The following is a 26,665-nucleotide window of genomic DNA, read 5'->3' on the forward strand; positions in this document are numbered from 1 at the left end:
ATCAAGCACCTACACACTGTACCAAAATACACAGTTTTTGATTTCACTATCCATGGTATTTCTGGCCCTGTAACTATTTTAGAGAAGCACAAATTCTTTCTATCACCTGCTTCCTTAAAGAAAAGGCTCCGTTGGATATTTGTAATAAGTCACAGTAATCATGAATCTAGTCTGACACGTATACCCATAATATTGGCAAGTCTGGGTTTTGTGTTTGTTTGTTTTTTAAATATCATTAAACTTTAAAATGCAGTAGTGAACAACAACAAATAAATCAAGAGCTACTAAGGAGGCAGGAGGCAGTAAATTTATACATCTTATGTTGATAGTGCAGGCAGACTGAGTACCTGATTGCTATCATCATTTTTACTGTACTGTTACTGCATTTCTAGAAATACTATTTCCCCTGTTGCTCCTTCTACTAGAACATACATTTGTACAGGGAGGGGAGCATGGATAAGGTAGCAGTATTAGACATACAAGTTATTCAGTGCAGAAATAATTCCCCACAACTTATTTAATGGGAGCCACATTCCCTGCTCAGGTTGGGTGGTTTTCTTTCTGTTGTTTTTTTTGCTTCATCCCTCAGGCAGTCACCCACCCTAATAAGGCAACTTCAATTTCAAATCCAAAAAGTCACCTGCACCTCAGCTGAGGACACTAAATTACACTTAAAACACGCTCTCAGGTTTTAAAGGAGATTTAGATTTCTGGAATCAAATATGAAGTTCTGTTTGTCTCATAATTCAAGCTCAACCATTTTTCATTTATAAAAATAGTCAGCAATGAAAAAAAAATCACTAGAACTACCTAGTCTATGCCCTTAACATTAAGGTGAAACGGATGCCAAAAGGAAGCATGAACGTAACTAGCAACAAATCATTAATTCATGTATTCCACAGAGCTGCCAACTATTCTTTGCAGCATAGTAAATGAAAGTTTACAAGAAGATATGAAAGAAGTTGCACAGCAAAAAACGAACAACCCAAGCAACAACCCACAAAACCCTTCGTATTGACAGACATCCAGATGTCTGGATATCTCCCCCCTTAATGGCAGAGCTCCTACAAATGGAACCATCTGTTTATGTTACATCTCAGCCAGAAATGAATTGCATGAAGCAGCGCTAGCTCTAAGAGATTAACAGTTTTATGGGACAAAAACCATCACTCCAAGGCAAGGGGGCTGGCAAGCACTTATACGCCAAACCACAGTTCATTCATCTCCAATTCAGCAAGCCAAGCTCTGCTAGGAATTTGTACGTGTAAACTTCTCAGGCAAATTGGATCGAAAGCTAGAAGAGGAAGAGAGGGGAAAGAGCACGGCGAAGTTAAAACATTTAGACAGCTTCCATAAAACAGTCTCCAAGGCTCGTCTTTTCCTAGCAGCTGTCAGCATTCAACCACATTTGCTGGAGCTTCAATGGGATTATGACAAGCATGGATTCACTGCACGTTCCCTAAGAGGAACCAGAGGTCATCACCACTTCTGGTTCCAAAATGCATAGTGACCCATTAGTGCAGGCCACATTGCCTGTTTATGAAGACTTTTCATCCCCCACATGACTGAAGAGAAACTGGATGTGTTGGGGGAGAATAAATAAGAGTGGAGGAAAAACTGCATGCAACGTTAGCCACCTGTTGTAATGAGTTAGTTGGGTATCATTACATCAGTGGTGGTCTAAGAACATCCATGGCACAGAGCAATCTGTGAGCCTGTCAGGACAGACAGACTTAATTCCTCAAAACTGCAAGGACTCCTAGAGAGCAGCCAGGCACACGTGCCCCTACTCCTCAAGCACAAATCTCTCCATGTGGTCTCTGGTGTACAGTAGACACATTTCATCATCCACACAGCAGCTTAAAATAGCCCAAACCAATGTGTTGCTGCCACAACTCTTTGTGGTCTGTTTGACCAGCACACCGCTCTTACCTTTCACCAGTACTTTTGGGACTTTTGTGTGGCTGGCACAGAAGGCACTGTACAGCTTGAAACGGTCAGCGTAGTAAAGGAAGGATCCACCCAAGGAAAATAACACTTTCTAGGATTAAAAAAGAAAGAAAGAAAAAGCACAGAATGTTTTTTTCCTCCAACCTCTATAATGGGGTAGAAGCATAGGGGAATAGTAGAGATGCATGAGTGAGATGGAGCGTTTCCATTTAGCTTTCAAATGACAGACACTGCCTTTTTAGAATATTTTCACACTACCTAGCAGAAAACAGGACCAGCCTTGGCGCCTGAATCCAACCTTGATACAGCCTATGTTGTTTACATAATTAGCAATGTTCCCAGTCAGGCTGATCTGAAGGCGCATCACCTAACAGGGAGCTAGGTTCACAGCCCCACAACTGTATTTAAATGCCTGAGCTTAAAACCTTCTTGTTTAAATAATGGCCATAGGAAGGACTGGATGTATCCAACTTTGCAGTGGATCAGACATTGAGGAAGTGCAAGCAAGACGAGCATCCCCCTGCACAAACACAGCAAGTCCCCTACCCTGCTGAAAAGGAGTTTGTGTTATGGGCCAAACACAATCCTTCCCTCAGATGACTCTGTCTTTGGCTCCACTACCCTCTAAGGAATAAGAGAGTGGCATGGGAGGGAATGTGATAACATATAGGCAGCTGGCCTACAGTTGGCTGAAGAAAACAAACTACAGAAATGAAACCAAGCCCCGAAGTCCCGTTTTGCATGCTGCTTTCAGACTATGCCCATAGGACAGAAGTGAAAATGAAGTTGGTACACATTTTATGTAAAGAGGTAAAAGTAGCAGTACTCAGAGCACAATTCTTTCTCTCCATAAGGAGGAATTTTAACAATTTTTCTCTTAAAGGTCCCAGCAGTGATTACAGAGGCTTCTACCACTAAAAAAATGTATTTTCATTCCCCATTACGGGCATGTGTCCTACAAAACAAAAGCGGTGTTCTAGTTAGGACAGCAGCACTTAGGACTGATGCTGATTTTAAATGAACACCTGATGGCAAAAATTGCATTCACACACACAAACTTCTTTCAGTAGTTCTTCCAGGGCTATACGTTAGCTGAAGAGCAATCCCAATGGAATTATTATTATTCATCAAGACATCCTGTCCTCTGCCAAGGTGAGTTGTCAAAGCATGGGTAAAATTCCCCAAAGACTAAGTGCTGTATTAGCTACTTGCCATAAATTCAGTACATAACTAGAGAAAGCATAAAACAATTCCAACTTCCACAATTTCATATGTGTATGTATATATATATTTATACATATTATATATATATATATATATATATGGAAAATACACATCACAGAATCACAGAATGGCTTGGGTTGGAATGGACCTTAAAGATCATCCAATTCCAACCCCCTGCCATGGGCAGAGATGCCACCCACTAGATCAGGCTGCGCAGGGTCTCATCCAACCTGGCCTTGAACACCTCCAACACCTCCAGGGATGGGGCATCCACAGCTTCTCTGGGCAACCTGTGCCAGTGCCTCACCACCCTCTGAATGAAGAATTTCCTCCTTCCCTCTTTTAGTTTAAAAACATTCCCCCTTGTCCTGTCATTATCTGACTGAGCAAAAAGTTGCTCTCCATCTTTTTTATAAGGCCCCTTTAAGTATTTAAAAGCTGAATTGGAAAAAAAAAATATATATATAGGAGAAAAAATATACGTATATATTTTTAATGCAGTATATAGGCCTTTAGTTTACACTTCTACATTTCACATACAGGTGCTGATACCCAGAAGTACTTGCTATATAGTTCTGTTATGCACAAAAAACTAGATGCAGAACTCAATTTATGTTCTGAACCATAGCCCTAATGGGTTTCTGAACTACTGCATTAGGCTTGTCAGAACAAAGATTTTATGTAATATTCCATTTCTAGATTCTCCTTACAGCTCGAGACAAGAAATCTCACAGAAGGGCAAGAATAGCATCCCGAAGCACATGGCATGACATATTCCTAGTGCTCCATACAGTTCAACGTAACATGAAGTACAATCAATCACAGATCTTCAAATGGTCTCAGTAATAGCTCACAATTAGTCTCGAGTGTAAGTACATATAAGTTTTCACATGCAGACTGACAGTAGCCAAGACAAGTATAATGAAGCATGTCAGAGGACAGCTTCTGGGATATTTCATCATTATGTACAACATCAAAATGTAAGTCTACTCTGAACGTAAATAATGATTACCTTAAATTGCTCAACTTTCTCAAGCTTTTCCAGGTCTGGAACCAGCCTTACTCCATCTTCAAGAGTTTTCAGGAATTCTACCTGGAATGCTACCATTTCAGTCAGATTCCCAAAGAGAACATCCAGCTAATAAGAGAGAAAAAAAAGCAACATGCTCACTGTTAAGTGAAAAAGCAACATGTATCACTGTTAAGGTCACTTTGCAGGTAAATCATCTTTTTTAGAACTTCAGTAATTCTCAGTCCAGTTACACATGGATGTGTGATGTCAGGGATGAAAAACACTAACTATCCATTATTGTATAACGTGTTAAAATAAAAGCACGACATAAAGGTGCTGCTCAATCAGCTGTTTTAGAAGAAATTGAATTCTAAATTTCTCTGTAGACCTCACTGGGACTAGCAAGCCAACTCTAGGGAAGTGGAGTACTGTGTGCATGTAAGCTATCTAGCAAAAAGGTAAGGAACAGTTAGCATACCTCATCTGGTGTGAGGAACGTTTCTTTCTGTAGAGGCTTCAGATATCTCTCCATCAGACAGTTCAAGTCCTAAAAATTCAGAAAAAGATTCCCATGTTGGTTTCTTGAACTGCTTCTGAATATATATTGAAGTGGCTAAGACCACAGTTTTCCAAGCCTACGCATGTTTCCTCCGCACACATAAAACAAGAGTCAAATTTCACAGAATTTACAACTGTGTAAAAGGAAACATCTACATAGTTACCCACAAAATCATGGATCACATGGAATGTTGTTCTTCTGCATATCAAACAAAGTTATTTCAAAATGACTGAATGAATTCTGAATGCCTACTTATTTCAGAGATTTGTTTAAGTTATTATTCTAGTGACAGATTATAGCATTGCACGTAAATTGACAAGAGATACATGCACGGATTTGAAGCAGAAAAGAGACTAACAAAATTTTCCAGAAGCAATATTAGCAGACTGAACCGACACACTGAGATCCCTTACTTTGACATAGGTGCGCTCTGTTTCCAGAAGTTCACAGATAACCTTTCGCAGCTTATCCGCGTCTGTGAGCTGTCTCATGGTGGCCAGCTGGGGTCCTGTGAATTCCTGAGGATGAGCACTTGAGTCAGAAGGGTTCATTTCATGAAGACTGCGACAGAAAGCAGCAACCTGTTCTGTACTCTTTAAAAAGAAAGAGGAAAGGCTAGAGGTAATATCTTAGCCAAGAGATAGAGGAACAACAGAGCTGAGAAGCCTTTGCAATTACACAGTTGCAGCTTGGAAGCTTTTTAATAGTCACTGAAGTCCAGAAGTGTAGACATCATTTCATGCATCTGTCTACTTTATCTTTTAGCAACCCAGGATAAGGGAAAAAAATGCACAATCTGAGTTAACTGAAGTGCTGTTCAGTAACATTCCCGGTTTCAGATAAGCACAAACTTTAATAGGCTTGTCCAGCACTTGCAATTGAAACAAACAAATGGGCCCAAGAATTGAGAACTAAAAATGACTGTGAAAACAAAACCCTCCAGCCCTCTGCAGTTCCCTAATCTACTCTGCAGCAGTCCTGTGAATGAATGGCTGTGTCAGTAGAGCCACGGAGACAATGCAGAGATAGAAACCCTTTCAGCTGTTTTAGGGGAAGCAGAGCCATCAGGGTAACCAAAGCCTAAGGCTTGAAATGCAAGCTCTTTGGGAAAGTAGCTGTATTTTTGTTCTGATCTGGAAATACCCCTTGCAGGGTGAAATTCCTCCTTGTAAGCCATTTTCTTTTTTCCTTTTTTTCCCCAGAGCTGCTACATCTAGCTAGTTTCTTTAATGTTTAATCATCTGACTCTATATAAAGAGAATTATCCTCTCTTCACCTCCTCTAGTCAGATCTCCTACTTGCATCTTTCATTTCACTGAGAAGTTTGGAGCAGGAACAGTCTCCGGTGTCAATGACGACAGCCCCAGGCTTCTAGGATTGCTAAGGCTGCAGCGTGCCCTATCTCCTTCCCTCCCCAAGACCTGAGGAGGGCACGGGAGGGAAAGGAGCTGCTTTACTTGATCACACCTCTCTAACCTTAATCCTGCCACAGTATCTTAATCCAGATTTACAGACTTCCAGCAGTGCCTCTATATCCCTCCAGTCCATGCTAAAACTTCCTGAACTTACCCCAAATTATCATTTTCAGAGGATACAGGGGCAGAGAGGGCAGAAATGGGGACAAGTTGGGAAGAAAGAGAAAAAAAAAAAAAAAAAAGAGAGAAGAAACAAGCATACCATCACCTTACTGTTTGGGGACCCAGCCCTGCCCCCTGGGAGATGACTTCCACCAGGCAGTAGCAACAACAGCATCAGGAGCCTGAAACACCCCACATCTTCTGATGAGCACATGCCAAAAATGCTCCACATTTGTTGGGCTGCAGAGCCTGCTCACACACGTTTTCATCTAAGTTCACCTACAAGGCTACACAGCCATGAATCCTGAGAGGAGCATTAACCATTTGAGTGGCAAGTAAGGGATTTCCCTCCAGAATAAAGTTCCTTTCCCTAAAGGTACCTTATAGCTGTAAATGTTCACCCACATTTACCACTGCAAGGTGTCTTGTTCTGCAAAGGATAATTTTCTCCGGGACACAACTGGAAACAGTGAACTAATTGCAGCTGTCTACACAAAAATGCCTCCTGGACACAGTTTCCTAAAGGAAAAGTATTCATCTTCAGAGTCTTAGACTTAAGCTCGTATCAAGAAGAAAGGAAAAGTGGGATTAAAAGGAAAAAAAAAAAAAAAAAAGGAGGGGGAGTTGAACCAATCCATTTTTTAACTAATTCAGCTCTGGTAATGGAACACGTCATTGGATTTATTAGTCAAAGCAACTCCTTTTATTTCTCATCAAGGTTCCACCTATGCTTGCTGGACGCTTAAGTACAAAGCACACCCAAGCCTTTAGGTTCAGTTTGCATTAGATTTCAACATGTGTCACCTTGATCTCAACAGCTCCAAATCCAAAAAGCACAGTAGGTTAACGCCCGGCTTCAGTGCAGCCAAAAAAGCCTGCCTGAGCTACCTGCTCTGCTGGAAAGGGACAAAGAACTGACAGTTAATAGCTGCTAATGTAAGCCTGTAGAGACCCACAATAGGCCGGGTTTTCCTCAGAAACATTTAGCTTTGTTAGGAATACCTCTTGAAAAACATACATGAGGAAGCCTTACCCAGTGGCACTTCATTTTGAGAGCCACGCGTACAACTCAAAATAGTTCCGATGTAAAAAACATGGTAAGGAATCAAACTCCAAAAATAAATGAAGTGCTTGAAGCAGTTTGTGCTTGATGCCCTGCAGACAGCTCACCATCATGCTTTTGCAGTAAGCTGCTGGGAAAGATGGGTCACCCAGAGAGAGGGAGTGCAAATCCACTTACACCGTGAAACATCAGCCGAACACTAACAAGTGGCTGAAAATTGGATAACTGTCACACAGACACTGACTCTGCCCTAGAGGGAACAGCTACACCCATAGGCCAAAAAGGAAGTCCAGAGGACTTTTAAATGCTTTATCTCCACAAGTGCACACTCCACAAAATGCTCCCTGGCTTCTCCCACAGCCAGCTCCAGCTCTGGCTTCTGCCTTGCCACTCCCATGCCCCGCATCTTTGTGCGTTTCCCAAGCATCATTCATCCTGTGCTCTCCAGGTGGATGAAAAATGGAAAGGCTCAAGCACATTTACGAACCTGCTCTCTTGCTTGTTCACTGAACAAACTGTTTCATGCCCAAACATGATCCTTTCTACCTCGTATTTACTTAAAAATCAATTGCTAGACAGGAAGCAGGTGTGTGTCACACCCAGTGAGGGTCAGAACAGAGCTGCTGGCTTGAAACTCCCAAACAGCATGAACAAAAGCACCTCTGTCCCCATTTCCCTAAGGAAGTGGATACAACAGGGAAGGCCTGGAACAGAAGCACATCCCTTTATCTCCCAGCACCAGCTCTGCTTGCCAGCCACTACCGAAGTGGGATTTCTCCACAATTACAGCCTCACACTTGATTCTGCCAGCAGTCCCATCCAGCAACCTTAAAACGAGCCAGAGTCCTTGCACAACTGGGCTGTAGGGTGAAGTTTACCCTGCCGGTACATTAACCCCTCCTCTGCAGGGGGCTCAGCAGAGGAGCTCATCTCACACCCTTCGCATGCAGGGGAAGCAGGTCCTGAAAATCACCAATTAATTGTGTTAACAGTGCCCACAGACAGGAGGTTTGGCTGCCAGCCCTGTAGTTGTGAGGGTGGTCTCCGATTTCCCTTTTGCATTCCCCTTACCAAAAGATACAGGTGCCTGGGCATCAGACAGAATAAACACCCTCTTGAACTGCATGCAACACCTCTGCTCCACAACAGGCAGCAGACTCGAAGCCATTCACCTCCCAGCCAAAACTCAGGCAAACTGCAACTTTTCAGGCACTAGCAGGGCCGCTAATGACATTGCACAATAACAAAAAGCCTCTACAGGGGCCGTGCATCACAGCTCAGCCTCGAACCCACAGCCCTACAATTAAGGCAGCATGGGAACTCCCGTTAGCTGCTAATTACTTCTCCCAGTCACGCCACGCGGCAGCTCTGCTCACCAAGTACAGCATGCGGTACAAGGAGTCGCCGGCTCGCACAGCGCCTTCGCTCTTGACTTTACGGTTACCTCGCCACGGCGCCGACATGGCCAGGAAGGCAGGCAGCATATACTGGGGGAGCCCTCACTCCGCCTCTCCAGGCTCGGCTGTGAGAACAATCCCAGCTCGCCGCATATTGGGCTGGTCCGAAATGCCTCCCCGCTCCCGGGAGAGCTCCCGCGCCGCTTCCTCGCGCCGCGGCGCAGAGGACAGGCGCGTTTTAATGAGGAAGGGCAGCGACCATATTCATCCAGGCAGAGCCTCTCCTCCTCCTCCTCTGTCACTTGCCGTGGGCCTCCTTCACTCACCGCATCAGCTGGAATTAAAAGCCGGCCAGGAGCTGCAGCTGAAGATTTAACGCTGCTTTTCGTAGCGTCGCGTAGAGGGGAAACTTCAGCAGGAAGGCTGAAATGCAGCAAAGGGGAGGCGAAGGCAGCCCCGGAATATAAATGTCTCTTGCCTGTGGCTGAGCATGAGCCGATTGGCTACGAACTGGGCTGCCTAAGAATATTAAACATCAGAAGGGACAGAGGCAGAGAATTAAAAGAACTTTAAAAAGCCAGTTATGCCACTGGAAAACCTACCCCTCAAATCCCCGTTTTAATCCTTTCACGTCTATTGCAGCACACTGAAGGTTTCTGAGGCTTAATTCTGGTCTTCGATAACGGTGCACAGAGAAGACGACCTATTTTCTTCCAAAAAAACACCTCTAACTGGTATGTGTGTACACTCACACACACACACACACACCCTTGCAGCACGCTCCCCAGAGTAGGAGCGCTGCAGGGGTAAATAGCTTCACTTTCAAGAGGCAGATGCCCCAAATTAAAAGCAAGAAGGAATGAGTGTCCTGCAGCATTGCAACTGATTACAGGTGGTATTTGTGTTTTGATTTTTAAAAGCATCCCTATCAAAGGACCATTATAGGAAAAAAATACATATCCACAAGGACTCCTCTTGTGATGTAACACAGCATGCAGCTCAGCTCTTGGCAACCTGCAGCACTAAGCACTTACACATATCCTCACTTTTCAGCGTACCTCCTTTAAACCTCAATTTATTCTAAAATATTTAAAAGGCCAAAACAGGTCACCACACAGGCAAGTAACTGTTCAAGAAATTACTCTCCCCCATTATTCTCCCCCAGCTCTCTTCTCCTCTTCAGTGCTGGCTCCCACATGAAATGGAGAAAGTATGGAGCCCATCCCAGAGAAGAAGCAACTGGGTGTACAATTCAGCTGCAGTGCCTACAGGAACAAAAAAGTTGCACCCAGAAAGCACACATGCTTGCTAGTGTTTATGAAGATTTCAACCAAGAAGTCCCACACATAAGAGTGCTGGCTGATTCAGGAAAGGGATCATGAAATTAGACAGGAAGGAAGTTCAGAGAAAAACAGCTGCCCCATGCCACTGTGCTGCGAATGCCTCAACTCACCTTGGAAATTGGATTCTAGTATTTTAAACCACTTTAAAGTAATCTTATTTTTGCTTGTTATTATAATGGTTCCTTTGAGGATATCGAAGCAGAAGTAATTTCTGTGTTATCAGGTCTTTAGGATACACAAAAGATATGATTTCCAGAAAAGGGAGGAATCCTCAAAGCTCAGTGGTATACCCTCCAAATCCACAACCACCATCGACAGCTTGGAGGCTTTTGCAGATTATGACACAAATGCACCACTACTAAGCAAACACACACCCACATGCACACATGCTGAGCTAGGGGAAAGGAAAGAGACAGCTGGAAGGGAGGAGGAGGAGATGAGCCACACTGAAGTACCTCCTGTATTACCCATCTACGTATCACCTACATGACAAAGCTACAGGTAGAAGGGATCCAAGTCCAGCTTTTGGTAGGATTTCACGTAGCTTACCTTCATAACAAGCCTACCCAGCGTGTGCTACAAGAACGCATGAAGGACAGCCGCAGCGCTACGTTCCTCTCCTTTTCCCATCAATTATTAACTCTCATCTAGACTCACGTTGCTGGCTGGCGAGCTGGGAAATTTCCTTGGAGGAGCTGGGAGCTCTCCTCCTCAGCAGCGCGCTGCGGACATCAGCAGGCTGCCACGCAGTGATGATCTTTGCAGGATTAAGCCCTGTCCCTGAATCATGCTATTGCACAACCCAAACACTGTTTTCTGATCTTCAGCTGCTAACGCTGCATCTGCACTGAAAGATGGGGAACTCTGCATCTAGCTGGGAGGCTCCAGCGTAGCTCAACTGGATTTCCTCTGCTGCCCAGCGGTGAGTGGGTAAGAGTGCTCCTGCTCAGCTTTTGCCAAGATGGCCAGTAAATAAACACGTGGAACAATCAGAAAGTCCTCTTCGGCATCCGAGGAAGACTGGAAGTTGTGGTGGAAATGGTGATACAAGGAGCATGTCCCTTCTGGTGACTTGAGGGCAGCGTTTCACTTCCCGTGTACAAAAATAACCCGTGTAAAACAGCACTGAGGACATCAACTTAATCTGCTCCATAATCCCACGAGCATGGAAAGGTGCAGCAGTGCATGAACAGGAAAACACCTTTGCCGTTGTCCTCATAGTACCGGCCAGGAGGTGATTTTCCACGGGTCAAAATGCCCTGCAGACTCCTCACTCCCCACGCAGATCAGCTTTCCCAAGCACACAGAAAGCAAAAGGACCAGGAAAATCCTCCCATGCATTTAGCTTTCTTCAGTTAGGTGCCCTTTCTTTTGTTCATCTGTTTCTCCGTATTGATGCTGTATTTAAAAATTAGTATTTGAAGCACCAATAGTGCTCTCTACTATCGCCCTTTACCATTTACTAGATTTCTCAATAGGCTTAGCAAAATAATTCGGGAATTTCTATAGCTTTAGTTCATGAAAAATCAGAAAGAAAGCCTATGTAATACAGAATATTTCTACATGGAAAGTAAATATCACATAAACAACACAAAATACCCTTCTGAATTGTAAAATAAAATACGCACAAACCTTTTTATTTACAGAAAGACAGATTTTCCTCTCATTGGAAGGTAAGGCTCGTTGGAGTATGGAGTTACTCTTCCATTGCATGAATATTAAGTATTAGAGCTGCTAATGCACATTTCTCAGTTTAACTAAATCTGCTGAGCCGCAAGGCTAATCATGTAATCCTTAGGTCTTACTTTAGGCAATTACAGCTCTGAGGATCAAGGAGGCAAGATGCAATATGGAGCCCCCCAGCCTGGCACAGTTCAGAAATAAAAGAAAACACAGCATGCACATTTATTCCCCAAGTAGCTGTGTGTTATACTCAGTGCTCTTCCCCAGCCTCCGTGCTCAACAGAAGAGAGTCTTTTCAGAGCACGTGAAAATCCCACACCCTTACAGTTAAAAATAGAGAAGTGTCAACAACCCCTTCCACTTACTCAAGAATAAATTCTCTGTACTTACAAGAAAAAGTTCTGCAGTAAAGCCTGGAAGCAAAACATAAGAATAATCCCTTTCTCCACATGCAACCTCTGCATATATTTCGTGCACAGGAATGTTTTCTGTTATCTGACTTCCACTCCCTGGCTATCAGAGACAAAACTACAGGCTAGCATGACACCAGAGGTCAGGAAACAAGAGGCCAGGGTCTTTTCCTTTTCCTACAATGAGTAAGTAAAAGAGTACAGGGCTCACTATAACATATTTTAGCTAAAACAAGAGCTAGGAAAAACCACACCTGCACACAAACAAAAACTGAGTGAGATCTCATACTCATTAGATCAGGAATTCTGTGGAAAATTAGCTGGAAAATCTCACCATCACTTATGCATGAAATACATACAAACAATCAGTGCCTTTAAAATAATCTCACTTGATTCTGCCTCAAAAGCCACTAATCATCGCAGATAACGTTGTGTGAAACTCCCCAACACCAGCCTAGAGCAAACTACCAACTGCTGTGAAACCCACCCCTTAATAGATAGCAATTAGCAATCCATTTGCACAACCTCTTAGCTATAATTGGAGAGTATTGCTTCAATTTAAGGTAGATTGGCTATAATTAGTTTGCATTTAAAAACTAGCATATGCACTTTGCTATTGATTTAAGGAAATAGTGTTTAACTTACATTCCTCCCATGCCTAGAAATCAAGAGAGAATAAGAAATAATAATAATCCGTCTGATTTTCTGGTTCAGCTGCCCTGCTCTGGAGATGATAAACCATCCCATTTAGAAAATATGTGGGAATATTGTCACAAGATAGTGAAGATACAAACCATCCCCAGTAGAAGGGTACAAGTCCTGATGGTGATGTGCCACAATCGAAGATGTAACATGTTACATTCAGTATCATCTGTAAACACCTTAAAAGTAAGATCCACATTTTCCCAAGGAAAGATGTTCTAATCAGGTGCAGCTGGGGAGTCGGCACATCAGCTGGGAGCTCGGTGTGCTTTCACTCCTTGGCATGTGAAAATGAAAATTTCTCACCTTGCTCATCTTATCGGCCTCATCAGATGATTCCAAGTCTTGCGCTTCTGCCTCCTCTGGAGCCGTCTCAACGGAGCTGTCTGGGTCACCACAAAGCGAGTGCCCTGCTGAAATTGAGATGTGTGTGAAAAGCCAACCAGAATTTCCAAAATTTCAAAAAGCTGCGGACAGCAGACATTGAGTTCCCATGGATGGCCAGGCCTCATCCTGCACACAAGTAGATGCTGAATTTATGCCTGAGGCACTCACTGACCTGGTAGGACTGCCCTGTTTTGGAACAGGGACCACGTTCAACGTTCAACTACAGGTGTAAAAATAAACAGGTTATGGCCAGACAGCACTATTTAGTTGGAAATTACAAATACTGATTCCCAGATGAGGCTAAAATGCCATGCTGAAATTCTTGCATTTATTTTTAAGTTCCTTGCTAGCAAGGAATTGCCTGCCTTTATACTTGACTGGTTTTAAATGGAAATACCAGGAAGTGAATGAGTGGGCAGTGCCAAGGAGAAAGCCTTTGGTCAGCCCTTCGCTGAGCAAGCTGAACATAACAATTTTAAGTTGTACACCTATGCCTTAACACCCTTCTGGAGACTACGTTCTTGATACAGATAACTGCTTGCAACTTTTTGTAAATAAATGGTGGATTACCTGCAAGAGGCAAAGGGATGAACAGAACTAATCCCAACCTCAGAGCTCTGTAAGTAACTTTTTTTTTTTCCTCCTAGGATCTCATTCTCTAACTTAAATAACAAGAAGCAGTATTACTGTACCTTAACCTGCCTCCACAGAAAGCAGACTTCACATACACTCAACTTCTAACTATCACAAATCATAATGAACACTGATTAAATGAACTCTGCTATGAAATTCCTGCATGCCTGGGTTGAGCTTCATGCCAGCACAAAGACTTTCCAGAAGCAGAGTCCAGATGCTAATTCCTTTCAACTTTCCTCCCTCCTCCCCCCAGCCCCATTAGGAAAAGGTTTTTCATCATTACCACTGCTTGGGTGGATTGGGAAGGGTGTTTTCATGGTCACCCCTCCCTGCGTGCATCCTGCCACATGAAAAAGACAGTGAATGTTCCACCAGGGATTATGCTTTTTATGCCATTATGTTTATTCTTCACATAATGCAGAAAAACATAATCAAAATTCAATGGATGCAGCAAGACAGAAAATCCCTGCTTCTTCAGAAACCAAGACTAAGCAGCCTACTTTTTTTTTTTTTTTTTTTTTTTTTTTTGTCTGGAGAGGTTGTTGCTAGTATGTAACATTTAAACATTTTGGTGGAAAACTGACTCTTTTCTGTAACAGAACAGAGTTTTTTTGCAGGCTTGTTTTGTTTTGTTTTGCTAGCCTTATCAACAGAAGCATCCCAATGGCACACTATCTTGTTGTCAGAGCCCACTGGTCCTGCAGCCATCCTCTCTAATTCAGTCCTAGGCTGAGACATGAACTTTTTACAAGGAACAACAGTAATTTAGCACATCAGATGCAGCACCATTTCTATGTTAGTCCCATGCTGACTCTCACGTTCCTTGCTATTTTCAACTAGACATTTCAATTTAGGTAAGCCATGTAAATTTGTCTGTAAGGAGCATTTGGCTAAATAGCAATGCTGGAAGTAAAAAGGCCACAGTGACGATAACACACATCTGTTACACTGATAAATTGCAGTTAAACATGGTGTGATTTGGCCAAAAAGGCTAGAGTAGCGTGGATGGTCTATTTATTCAGCTAAAATGGCAAGCTGCTGTACAGATTTAAAAAAGAAACTCATTAACCACATCTACTATATTTGTTTATATTTGTACTGCTCTGAAATATGGTTCATGAAATTGAAACAATACTCTTTAAGAAATATGTTTCCTAATTGAATAAGGAGATTAAATTCTGCTGCCTCTTTGCCTCAATTGAAAAGCTACTGATTTTCTTTCATAGTTTTTATGTTAACACATAACGTTGGCTCAAGAACACATCCTAGATAAGGTTCTTTACATCAAGACTGAGGGCAGTGATCCAGGTCCGGGGTTTTTGTTTCTTACAAGCTTCCAACCACCATTACAAAAAATAAAATAAATTAAATAACTAAATATATATTTTAAAAGGCATGATTGTACAAGACTTCCACTTTTAATGGGTCTGAAAATTCAGAGAAATTGGAATTCAGAAATTCAGACATAAATTCAGAAAATACTCTGCATACTGGGATGGATCTAAATTGGACAGCAAATAAAACGAAAACAACACAAAATGCAGTTCATAACTGAGCTTTCAGAAGGCATGATTCTCTTCTGAAAAGATGAGGTTTACCTTTTAAAAAGATGTGCATGCAGGGAATGTTTGGCAAAACAAAATCTATTCAAAGAAGTATTTTATCTGTAAGAAGTTACATTTTCTGAGTCTCGCCCATACTTTTATGAACTTGGACTGTCATTTTTTGGGTGTTTCTACTAATGTGTAAAAAAAAAATTATTAAATCCCTTATGCTATCCATTAAAAACCAAGAGTAAAATGTGCTATGTGTCATAATTCAGTTTGGGCAGTCCGTGCTCACTGCAATTAATTTTCTATTATAAGTTGTATGAAATACATCCTACAGCTGTTTCTCATCCCCAAGCCAAGGCAAATAATGTTTGTTAGGGGGGTTGGGGTTTTGCTTTTAAGCTATCACTTTTTCTTTTCCTGTATATTAAAACACCACTTAATCTGTTTCCTGCAGTATAAACACTTCTACCCAGTAGACAGCAATCTTTCACTTACGTCTTAATGAGCAGTCACACAGTGCATGTGTTTAGGGTATTTCTAATGTCTTAAGCTGCCAAAGCCAACGTCAACTTCAGCAGTTTTATCTGCTGGTTGTTAAAACACAGGCAATTGGTTCAATAATGCTGCACGTTCCCGCAACAGCCTTTTAATACCTTCCAGTTACTGCCCCATTTCTGTCGGGTTCATTACATTGTTTTATTTTTGCCCTGCAAATCTTTATTTAGCTCTGCGAGGAGCTCCAAGGAGAATGCGCTCATTTCCTTCTGTAGCACCTGAGTGCTGCCCAGCAGCTACCATTTGTTAGGGACAATAACACGTGGGCTTCACTTAACATTAAGGAATGGGAAAGGGAAATCCAAAAAGTAGCAGGAAAAGGGGGTCAAATCCATGTGGCCATGAGCACAGGTGGAGGTCACGGGAGCACCCAGGTTGCCTTGGCAGTGCAATATCCGTGACATTATGACTCATGCCCATTAAATAACTTCAACTTATGGCTAGAACTAACAAAATAAAAGGAAGTCTTATATCACCCGAGCAAAGGTGCAGGGGCTTAAATGCCTGGAGAATCACGTAAAGCTTAAGGAGCACACCAACAGTTGGCTACAATTTTCCATGGCTGCTGCTTCCCATTTGCAGGGCTGCTATCGCCTGAGATTTTAATGAGAATTCCACAATATTTGGTACTGCTCTTAAAACCTGGCTCTCGGTGCCAGATGATTTATTTTTTTTTTAGTGCAATGGAAATAAATATTCCTAGCCAAGCTTTCTCAGCTGTGGTGCAAAGCTCAGAAGCATTTATCCTACTAACACAAGAAGCAGAATACAAATCAGAAAACCCTCCATGTTCATAATATTTGTATCTTGATGCTTTATTCCTGCATATGTGGAACTGGCAATACCGAATTTAGTCCCTTCAGTGGGAGCAACAGGGAGGTGTTAGCAAGGCCAGCCATCTGCCAGCATGTTATGTGCTGCGGGCCAGAAGCAACAACAGGCTGAGATGGCTGAAACCTTTGGCTTGTAACTCCTAGGGTGCCTCAATCTCTCGAGCAGGGTGCTTTACACATCTCAGCTCCCTACACAACACCTTGTATGTCTCGTGGGTGAGGCACTGGGAAGGCAACGGGGAAGCAGCTAATGCTGGGTGGTCATCCAGGAGGGCAGCGCTGGCTACAGCCCAGCCCTGTACTGGCTCCCCCACTGGGACTGTGCCACAAAGGGATCCCATTTCCATGTTCAGGTTGGGGTAAAACTGGGGTGCAGAGTATCTCAGGATAAACCACTACCATGCATGCTCAAAGCACGAGGTACCTGCTTTAAACAAAGGGGGACTTTGAAGTCAAAAAGGGAGTCACCTCGTGAGCTTCATAAGCATTTCTTCCAGCTTGGCCATGCCCTATTTATTTTTCTTCTCTTGTCCCCTTGCTCCCAAGTTATGCTGACACAGCTGTCTGTGCAGCCAGACAATAAGATGAATGGGAATATCCATTTATTCATTTATTTCTTTCTGCTGGCTTCCCTAACCTAGTTTATCGCAGGGCAACACAGGCCTTTCCTACAGGAGGAGAGCCTTGAGCCCTGACGAGGACTGCTGAAATTAAGCTTGTAATTAACCTGCTGCTTTAAGCAGCATCAAGACAGCACCTAATGGGACGTTTCTAGATCATATTTCTGAAATTAACCAAACTGAGGGGCCTATGTCCCATGACGAAGATGTCCTCCAGCAAACCAGGTGGCGGAGGGGATGCAGAGAGCCAGCAGACCAGGCCGCGGACCCGTGCCCAGCCACTGTGGGCTCTCAGCCAGTACTGCCACGAGAGGCAACTCTGTGGGGCACTGCCTGTGGCCCAGAGTGACAGAGGCAGAGATCTGTCACCTCTGCAGTCAGCCAGCAAGTGTCTGGGGCTGCAGAGCCCAGCCCCATGCCCTTCCCTGCCTGCCTGAGACCGCCCCCTGCAAAAGGTGCATGGTCCTCCTCTGTACTCCTTCCACTGGTAACACTCAGCAGTACTGAAGGAAAAAATACAGTGATTCCTTAATTCCTTTTGTCAGGAAATAAGGGGTGACCCCATGACTACCCACTCTGAGTCCCAGCTAAGAAGCTCGGGCATCTGTGCTCCTGCAAGAAGTGCTGTGGAGGTTTCAGCGGACAAAGTGCTTTCACAGGGCTCACGGCTGACTTCTTAGAATTATGGTTAGCTTTGAAACACTGGAACATAAAAGAAGGAAACATCATTTTTTACATTGGGGTGTTCTGTCCCTTTGGGAAATCCCATAGAGTTGATAGCCTCACCAAGGATTCATAAAGCTGTGTTACAGCTACCCCAGTGACAGTCAACTGAGTGACCAAAGAATGCTACAGGAACAACTGGAAAAAGCTGCCTTTTCTGGAAAGCTATAGAAACAAGAGCTATAAGTCTCCTATCTTTCTGCCAGAGCGCTATTGCTTCCCTTTCCATTTCAATTAGATCATAAATTGGTCAAACGTAGAAAAATCTATGCTGAATGTTATTCAGTTCAATCACTCTTTTTAGGGAAAATGCAGATTCGATTAAACTTTCCCTGCATCAATCACTTTTCTCCCTCCTCAGTTCAGGAACCTGGTCAAATAAATACCTGCACCACGCTTTGTTGCCTATTTCGAATAAACAGAAATATTCACAGTCAGAAAAAACGAGGCAGTGCTCAGGGACCCTGGGAACCAGGGGCACTGCAATTGCAGAAGTGGAAGATTCCTTCCACACTTACCGAGTTTCAGCCTATGGTTCACGAAGCCAGCAGAGGGAGTGGCAACACAGCAAGAAGATGAAGATGACAAGCCCCGCTGCTAATGAAGCGGGCATGCTTACTGCAGCTAACGTGGGAAGACTCCAAACCCCAAAGCTGCAATCCCAAAACTAACGTGCCGACAGCCACACCGCTCATTTCAACAGCAGCTCAGGTAAACTTCAGAAAAGCCAGGGATTAGCCCTCCAAATACAATTCTGGCTGAGGTAACTTCCATTAGCTTTTGCTTTTAAAAAGCTCATCTTGTGACAACAGTTCTGCACATCTCTGCTTAATTACATGCCACAGCCTCAATGGCTGCTGCAGTAAACGCTGCTGGAATTGTTATCAAGCACTGAAAGATAACATTATTTTTTGAACATGCTACAAAAAGATATGAAATTAGTTGCTGCCTCAGGAAAATAACCCAGGAGAAATTAAGGTTACTGTTAGTCTCAGCTTGTTCTGAAATCCAAATTACTTAGCCTAAGGGTAACTGCGACAGGACCAGGATGGAATGAGAAACAGCAGCAATTCTTGGAGTGCAATTTGAGTTTGTTTCATGTTTTTATGCCATATTCTTCAGAGCACGAGTTAACTTTAGCCTCTAGTTCTCCTTTTTTTTTGAACAACAAAATAATAGACCCCTTAAAAACACTGAGCTGCTTCACGTCTAGAAGATTAATATACTCATTCAGAACAGGGAAATACTTTTTTTTTTTTTTATCAGCTACATTCAGCACAATGATTTATTTTGGCTCTTTATTATCCCTGCAGAGCTATCCCTCACACTAGAGGTCTCCAAAATACTGAGTATACAAAGCCTAACCCTCAGAAACTCTACCCCGGATTGCAAAAAGGTAGTGAACTGGGGGGAGACCACAAACAGATATGGATAATACTCCCCACTCCCTTTCCCAAAATATGTCCTTTATGCTTCGATCATCTGGAGGAGATGTGACTCTGTGTTTCCAACTTTCAACCTCTCATTCCCTGGACTGAGTGGAGCAGGCTGTGGAGATGAAGCACTTGTCATGGGAAGGGGACAGAGCTCTCACTGATCCCTTCAGGCAGTAAGGAAAACAGGTTGTGGGGCTCCAGACGGAATCAGAGCTGCTCCTCCTCAACCAGATTTATGCAGGCTGTATTAGGAAAGAAGATTGAAAGCCAGGAAAAATATTAATAGATGAAAGGAAGAAAACTCATGGCTCTGCAAGCCTGACACGGAGCAAATTCCTAGGGGAAAGTATACATCATATCCGAGATGGATTTTTTTTTACATCAATTAGAGACCTAAAATCCAAGGTCATCTCCAGAACAGCCTGTTAAGAAATAACACAAAGAAGTACCAGCTGCCAGAGAGCCGATTTGCAGGCTGTAGCCCAAACCTCTCCGTATACAAGCTAGCTGTAGAAAATGAAGCAGCTGTACGTCACACCGTATTTAACAACCGCACTGGCAGGCACTTCACCGAGGTCAGCTCCCCGAAACACGGTGCAGGCTTTGCTCATGGAAGACCTCCCACGGAGTAACAAGGCATGACCAAAGCTTCCTTAAAAACAACTTTAAAAAAAAGTGACTATTTTCCATTGAAAGGATGCAATATGGTATGCCTCACACAGGAACTCTGCCCTTTGCTGACTTCACGGGAGATGAAGAATTGCAATAGTGAAGAAGATGACAGGACATCAGCGAGATCGGTCAAGCAGACCATGAGGTTCTGGAAAATGGATGGGTCTATAGGTGATTTATACCTGCTGGCACTCTGGCCCCGTAATGCTTCACTCCCCTGCTGAAACAGAGGCTGTACCAGTTCAGAACTGAAGAAAAAAATCCACATGCTATAAATAAGACATACATGGAGAATAGAAACAACTGAGCTGATTTGCCTAGCCAGCCGAACTGCCAGCAATCAACAAGGACACAAATAAATGGGTCAGTGGGTATTTCATACTTGACTGCTCTCTACAAGGAGCTGCAGAGCGGAGACCAAAAACCTACGATGCAGTTACGGCCCCCCAAATCAAAGCATGTGCTCCTTTTTAAAATTTCACACGGATCCAGTTTGGGGTAAAAGAAAAACTGGCACAGCACAAAGCCAGAAGAACAAAGGCTTCGGTACAACATTGTGTTCTATAAAAATCTAAGTAGGGAGAAATTGATGGAGAAGATCAAAACACCTGCCTCCAAATCGCGAAGCTGGATACAGATCGTTGCTTTCACTCCCACCTCAGGGTAAGTCATTCCAAATTAGAGCATTGGCGTTGTTTAGCTTTAAACACTGTCTTAATGTCGCTCTTCAGAGGCATATTTCATACGGCAATTACAGGCACTTTCAGAAGCTGCCATAAACACCTGCACATTTGCTGATGAGCTATTGCGCTGCTTCGTTTGGTTAAGCAAGCATTCCTACCCCTTTGAGGAGTGATGAAGGCAATTGCCACCTGATTTGCTGCACTTTGAGGGAAAGTAAATGTCAGGACTGCTCTAATTTCTTTCCGCCTGTCTCCTGAAAGAGAAACCAAAGGACCTGGCTGCAGCACACCACAAGTGGTGGACAGCTGTGCCAAGGGAAACCTGAACGGAGAAGGAAGCCCTGAAGTTGAGCCCCAATCCTGGGGAGCTCCTGAAGATGCAGATACTCTGGGGCAGCAGGCAGTGCACAGGCTCTCTGCAGGACATGGAATGACAAGCAGACCTTCCACGCTGCTAGGATAAATACAAAAACCTGGCTTGGGAAAAACTGCCAGAAGATCACAGATCAGACCTGAACTGAGCGCAGCACCAAGGAAGCAGGACCTCCAAAGCAGCAGAGGCAGGTGGGCTGGTTTTGCTGAGATGTGTTCACCCGCCACGTCCTGTCTTCATTTCACATGGTACCCACAGCGCTGTTACTGGCCAGCACGAAGAGGTTCTGCAGGCTCTGCAGATGCACTTGGCAAAGCATGCACTGCCTCTCAGCAAGGAAAAGGTCCCCTCCGTGACCTAAATATTCAAAATAATGATGCAGAACGCTGACAGAGGCAGGGAAGCTGCTTATTGAGCCCAGCTTTTGAGGCCCTGTGTTACGAAGTGTGACTGCTCTGGCTTTGAAATCACCATGCTGAATAAATATGGAAGTCTCAGATCCCAATTTTTTGCACCCAGGGCAGACGCTCCAAGGGGCAAGAGTACTCTGCAGGGATTTTACAGGAAAAGCATAGGAAAAGACAGAAGGATGGGGTCCGTGATGAATTGGTGTTACATGGGAAATGGGGACATCTTGTGGCCAGCTATCAATGTTTACAACACGAGTTTAAATTAAATGAGTTGATTTTTCAGCACAGAAGCCTACCTTGGAAAAGTTCAGTGAAAATTAAAAATGAAGAATGTCCTTCAAAAAAATGTTTAATTTTAACTGCTTCTAGGAGTTTATTCCACATCTTACATGAGGCTGCTTTTATCAAGAGCCTCAGAGGTATTTGCAAAAAGCTGATTTTAAGCCTTCTTGTTTGTGATACACCACTTGCTATGAATGTATCACACTCCTAGAAGTCAGGCTTGGGGTCCATTTTTCTCCATCCACACTATGTGTTCCTGTTACCAGAACAAGGACATTTTTGCTAGATCACTTTCAGTAAATACTTTCAGAAGAACAGAGCAGCACCCAGAAATGTTGAGAGGCAGGCTGTACCCACCTGACCCTTCACAGGCAGAGATGAGTCAGCTTGGTCCTGAGTCCAAGCAAAAAAAACCTTTCACTGTGGATTGTTTGCCCCTGCTCAGCATCATACTAACACACTTACACAGCTGCTGGGTTAGCTCAAGTATGCACCCAGAGCCACCAAGGAGTCCCTGCACTGGATGACTGCAACAACCAGACCCACGTGTCCTGGGAAAAGGTAGACTTGAACCCTGAGAAGTGCACGAACAGCCCCTCCTGCTCCAGTTTTTATTCCAAATGCCCAAAACAAAACCATTTCACAGATGTCAGAACGATTATTTTGACATTTATGAAACCTTTACTCTGGGGAAAATAGTAAGTATTTTGACATATCCAGAAAATACTTACTTTTTGGCTGGAAGAAAAAAAATTACCTCAATTCTGAAGAGTTTTGTTTATCTAGAAACTGCTTCTTTTGGGCCATTCTATTCATTTTTCCTGAGTTTTAAGTTATTCAAAAAAAAAAAAAAAAAAGCAAACAGGAACATACAATATCCTCTTCTCTTTTCAAACAGGCAAGTATGAGGAGACATAGTGCAGGAGCTTTCCTGCTATCCCAGTGCAATTCCCACCACTGCTCTCTTAAAGAGACATCATGGCTAGAGCCCAAAGAGGTGGTCCTGCTCTCCCACAGCCATTTCTCTTATCCCAGCACTGACACTTGTCCTCATCTGGTTGGGGAAGCTAAACTAGCAGCAAACAATTCACCTCTTCCAGAGTTTATTTTTCTGCAGTTCAGTTCTCTGAAAATCCCAGCGTGGAGGGCAGGAATGGCTTCTTCCCCCCCAGTGTGCTGTGGGGCCAGTTAGGTTTGGCTGTAATGTCAGCCTCTACCTTGAGGGGTTTTGAACTGTCCCTGTGAGTTATTTATGTGCCTCATCAAACACACGGGGCTCCTGGCTGATCCCAGAGAGGGTGAATGCTTAACCCTTCTTTCTTCCCTGCCCAACACATACCCTGGGGGCAAGTCAGGAGTTAAAGGCACCTCTTTGTGCAGCCCAGAAGTGAGCGAGCCATCAGGTCTGTGACTTGCTGGAGGCACAGCTAGATAACGCGACACGCATTCGGCGATGACATATTTCACAGCCTAACCATGTACACATTAATACTGTAGCTATACCTCACAGCTTCCAGAGGTCTCATTTATTACCCACGCAGTGCATTCAGACTGCAATGCTTCTCACTTTCATCACAGAAGTACCAGATCAATGGGACTACACCAGCACACCCTAAGTGTGAATTCTGCTCCTCGTAATTTCGACATTGAACCCAGTACCTTGGTTGCTCCCAGCGAACACCAGCGTGCTGTCACTCAAGTCAGATGGGTTTTCCAAGCGACGTGGTGGTGGCTGCATTAATTTCTGCCCTTCCTCAATCTCAGGATAGGTACGTACAGTAAGACACAGTGAAGGCTGAACAAGGACATCTTTCAGCAAAGCTGAGTCCAAATCTTCAGCAGCTTTTTTGTTAATCTCCACAATTTCATCACCAGCTTTCAGGCCTGCAACGCAGAAGGGAACAGGTAAGACTTGCACAGCAATGCTTCTGTTACCCACAGACATCAAGGAGCTCAGCTGGGTATTTATAAGGTGCCAGACAGTGTTATGTCTAGACATAAAATAAACATTTATGACTGCAAATTACATTGAAATTTGATGGACTTCTGCAAGATCTGCTGTCAGGCTGGTACTCCAGTATCCATAAGAGTAAGGTGCCCAAGAAGTCCCTCAGGAAGTACCAGCAGGCACATACCCTGTCCTTCTTCACAGCACTCTGCAAGGGGACAGCTGCTCTGCAGCAAGCCATCATACAAAACAAATTCCTCATAAATAAATGGATGCTTAAGGACAGAGCCAGACTTCTCAGGCTCTGCACACAGCACAGGGGAAAGACGGAGCCGCATGAAGCATTGTGAGCTGGGTCTGTACCTCTCATTGGGAAGCAGAGGCTCCCAATGGGCAGCCCAGCTAATCTCCTGGGATCACTACGTCAGCTGTGTTGCTGGATTGGGTTGATTCTTGCTTTTAATTTCTCATACAACTGTATGCTTTTATTTGAAGTGATCACCCACTGATACACTTAGGAGGAGGGAGCACATTTCCCACTTAACCGGTGCCGGAATTCAGACAACCTCCTCTCTGGCCCTGTCCGAATTACATCCCAGCATATGGGGCTTCAAAAGGCAAATTTTAGCAGTTGGTAGGTTAGTGATGGTCTTTTCCAATCCAATTTCAGGAGCTATTTATAGCCCCGGTGCCCAAGGGAAAAGGGGATCCGCAGAGGAAGCAGCTGAGTCCCGCTCGCCCCCAGGCGATGCAGCAATGCGACAGACAGCAAGCAGCCCTCCGGGTCCCGCAGGAGACCTGACCTTCCCCTCAGCCTGCTCTCCAAATCACAACAGTGAGATGGAACAGGCTTTAAACCCAAATAACTTCCAGCATCACTCAGCTCAGTCGTTGGGGCTGCACTCATCGCTGGCGGGCCCCTGCAGGCATCTCCCCGAGAGAGAGAGAGAGAGAGAGAGAGAGAGAGAATTGAAAAGCATGCTCTGCAACAGCCACCAGAGGGACCGTTGTGGCATCCTAATCACCATCCTGGCATTTTCACGGTGGAAAGCTGGAATTTACAGGGCCAGAAGAGCTGCTCCTTGCAGGCAAACCTACCCTAGGTGACCTGCTGTTGTAGGCGACTTGCCTTGCAGTGCTCTGGCTGGGAGACCAGGGCAAAGGATGACTCTTGGCACCCTTCAGCGATGAGGAGAGGCCCCAGTTTGACGAGCCTGAGCTGCAAGAATTGCTCAGCTGAATCCTCCAGGACAGATTACCTACCCTTATCTGAGAAAGAAACATGGAGGCTAAGCAGCTCCAGCCCTCTTTAGGAAAATTGAGATCTCTCTTAAACGCATGTAATTGTGCCCAGAAACTGTAGTGCGGAGCGCAGATTCAGAAAGAATAAAATGAAATAAGTAGAATGGCTACGAAGTAAATAGACCATAAAATCATATTCAAAATGAGGACAAAACAAAGCAAGTCGAGCATTTCGCATTATTTCATTTATTCTGCTCAGTGATGCCATGTCATAATAGCGGCACATTAATATGCTTGTAACCATAAACATCTCATCTAGGGCTCCATTTTACTCATTGTAATCCCTCTTCTGAATCATTTGGGATGAAGCATCATCTATACCGCACTACAATCAGGCATCGGTATAATTCCAGCAATGGCCTAGCTAATGCAGACCAACAGAAAAAGATAAAAGCATAAATCATAAAAATAATTAGGAGAAAATAAAATTTCAGAGTTTTTCATTTGGAAAAAAAAATTAAAAAGATTGAAAAGGAAATACTGCAACTCTTCCAGATAAATTTACTGCAGGAAATGCAGTCAAGTGCAAACATAAATGTAAATAATGCAAGGAAGAGAGAAAGAGCTTTCCTCTCTGCTAACTATGCGTATCTTGTCATAATATCCTGCCAAATCCTGTTATTACAGAAGTGGCTTTTTATATCAGTTATGAAGAGCAATGGATCACTGAAAGTGTGTTTTAGCATGACAGCCCCACAGGAGGCAGTGTGTGTTCATGCATTCATTTAAATTTTCATTCAAACATCTCCTGAAAGCAAAATAAAGACCTGCTGAACCCTGCACCCTCACCCTAGCACTCCCTTTGCTAGCAAGTCAGGGAAACAGTGATGGCAGTTTCCCAGTGAGCAGAATTGGTTCAGCCAGAGCCAGCACCAGGCAGGGGGCTGGAGCTGTCTGGGGAACAACAGGCCCCAAAGCTTTCAGCAGCAGCAAGCTCCTGAGTGAGCTCTGCACTACCACTTAACCGCTCCCTAGAGAACTCTGCAGGTGCTTTTCAGGACTCTGCATGTACTAATGGACAATGATGAGGCGAGCGTTTTCCTGCTCTCCATATTACTCCTTAAAATTTGGTTAGATTTCAGCTGCCCAGACCCTCCTGTGGCTGCAGAAGCAGCAGTGCTGGCACACGAGGGAGGGCGACAAGTGGGAAAAGCAGGATGGGTATGGGAGTATCAGGGTTGGCTTCAGCTTGAGTAAGGCATGACAGAACCGTACCCCTCTCTGCACTAGGACTTGCATGGCAGCCGAGTTGTCTCTGCTGCTTTCTGGCGCAAGTGCTGTCATGCTTTCTGAATATGCTGGGAGCAAAACTAGAGGCAGTAATCCCAGCCA

General features: G+C 43.9%; 1 protein-coding gene across 15 annotated transcripts in view; it reads right to left on the reverse strand.

Annotated features, from left to right (window-relative positions):
- The window catches only part of TIAM1 (TIAM Rac1 associated GEF 1), a 155,183-nt gene that overhangs the window by 11,151 nt on the left and 117,367 nt on the right, over window positions 1-26,665 (reverse strand). For 6 of the 15 annotated variants that reach the window (XM_082770453.1, XM_082770452.1, XM_082770451.1 and 3 more), the window contains 6 exons: window positions 23,743-23,967; window positions 13,227-13,333; window positions 5,159-5,338; window positions 4,665-4,733; window positions 4,187-4,312; window positions 1,933-2,041 (listed from right to left, as the gene is read on the reverse strand). In XM_082770453.1, the coding sequence (XP_082626579.1) occupies window positions 1,933-2,041; window positions 4,187-4,312; window positions 4,665-4,733; window positions 5,159-5,338; window positions 13,227-13,333; window positions 23,743-23,967 (816 nt within the window). Of the gene's footprint in view, window positions 1-1,932; window positions 2,042-4,186; window positions 4,313-4,664; window positions 4,734-5,158; window positions 5,339-8,761; window positions 9,086-9,108; window positions 9,195-10,674; window positions 11,115-12,198; window positions 12,275-13,226; window positions 13,334-23,742; window positions 23,968-26,665 lie in introns of those variants that run through there. The other 9 variants (XM_082770456.1, XM_082770449.1, XM_082770455.1 and 6 more) reach the window with 9 other exon arrangements.

The sequence above is a fragment of the Aythya marila genome (genome assembly GCF_965140915.1).
Source record: "Aythya marila genome assembly, chromosome: 1".
Taxonomy (NCBI): Eukaryota; Metazoa; Chordata; class Aves; order Anseriformes; family Anatidae; genus Aythya; species Aythya marila.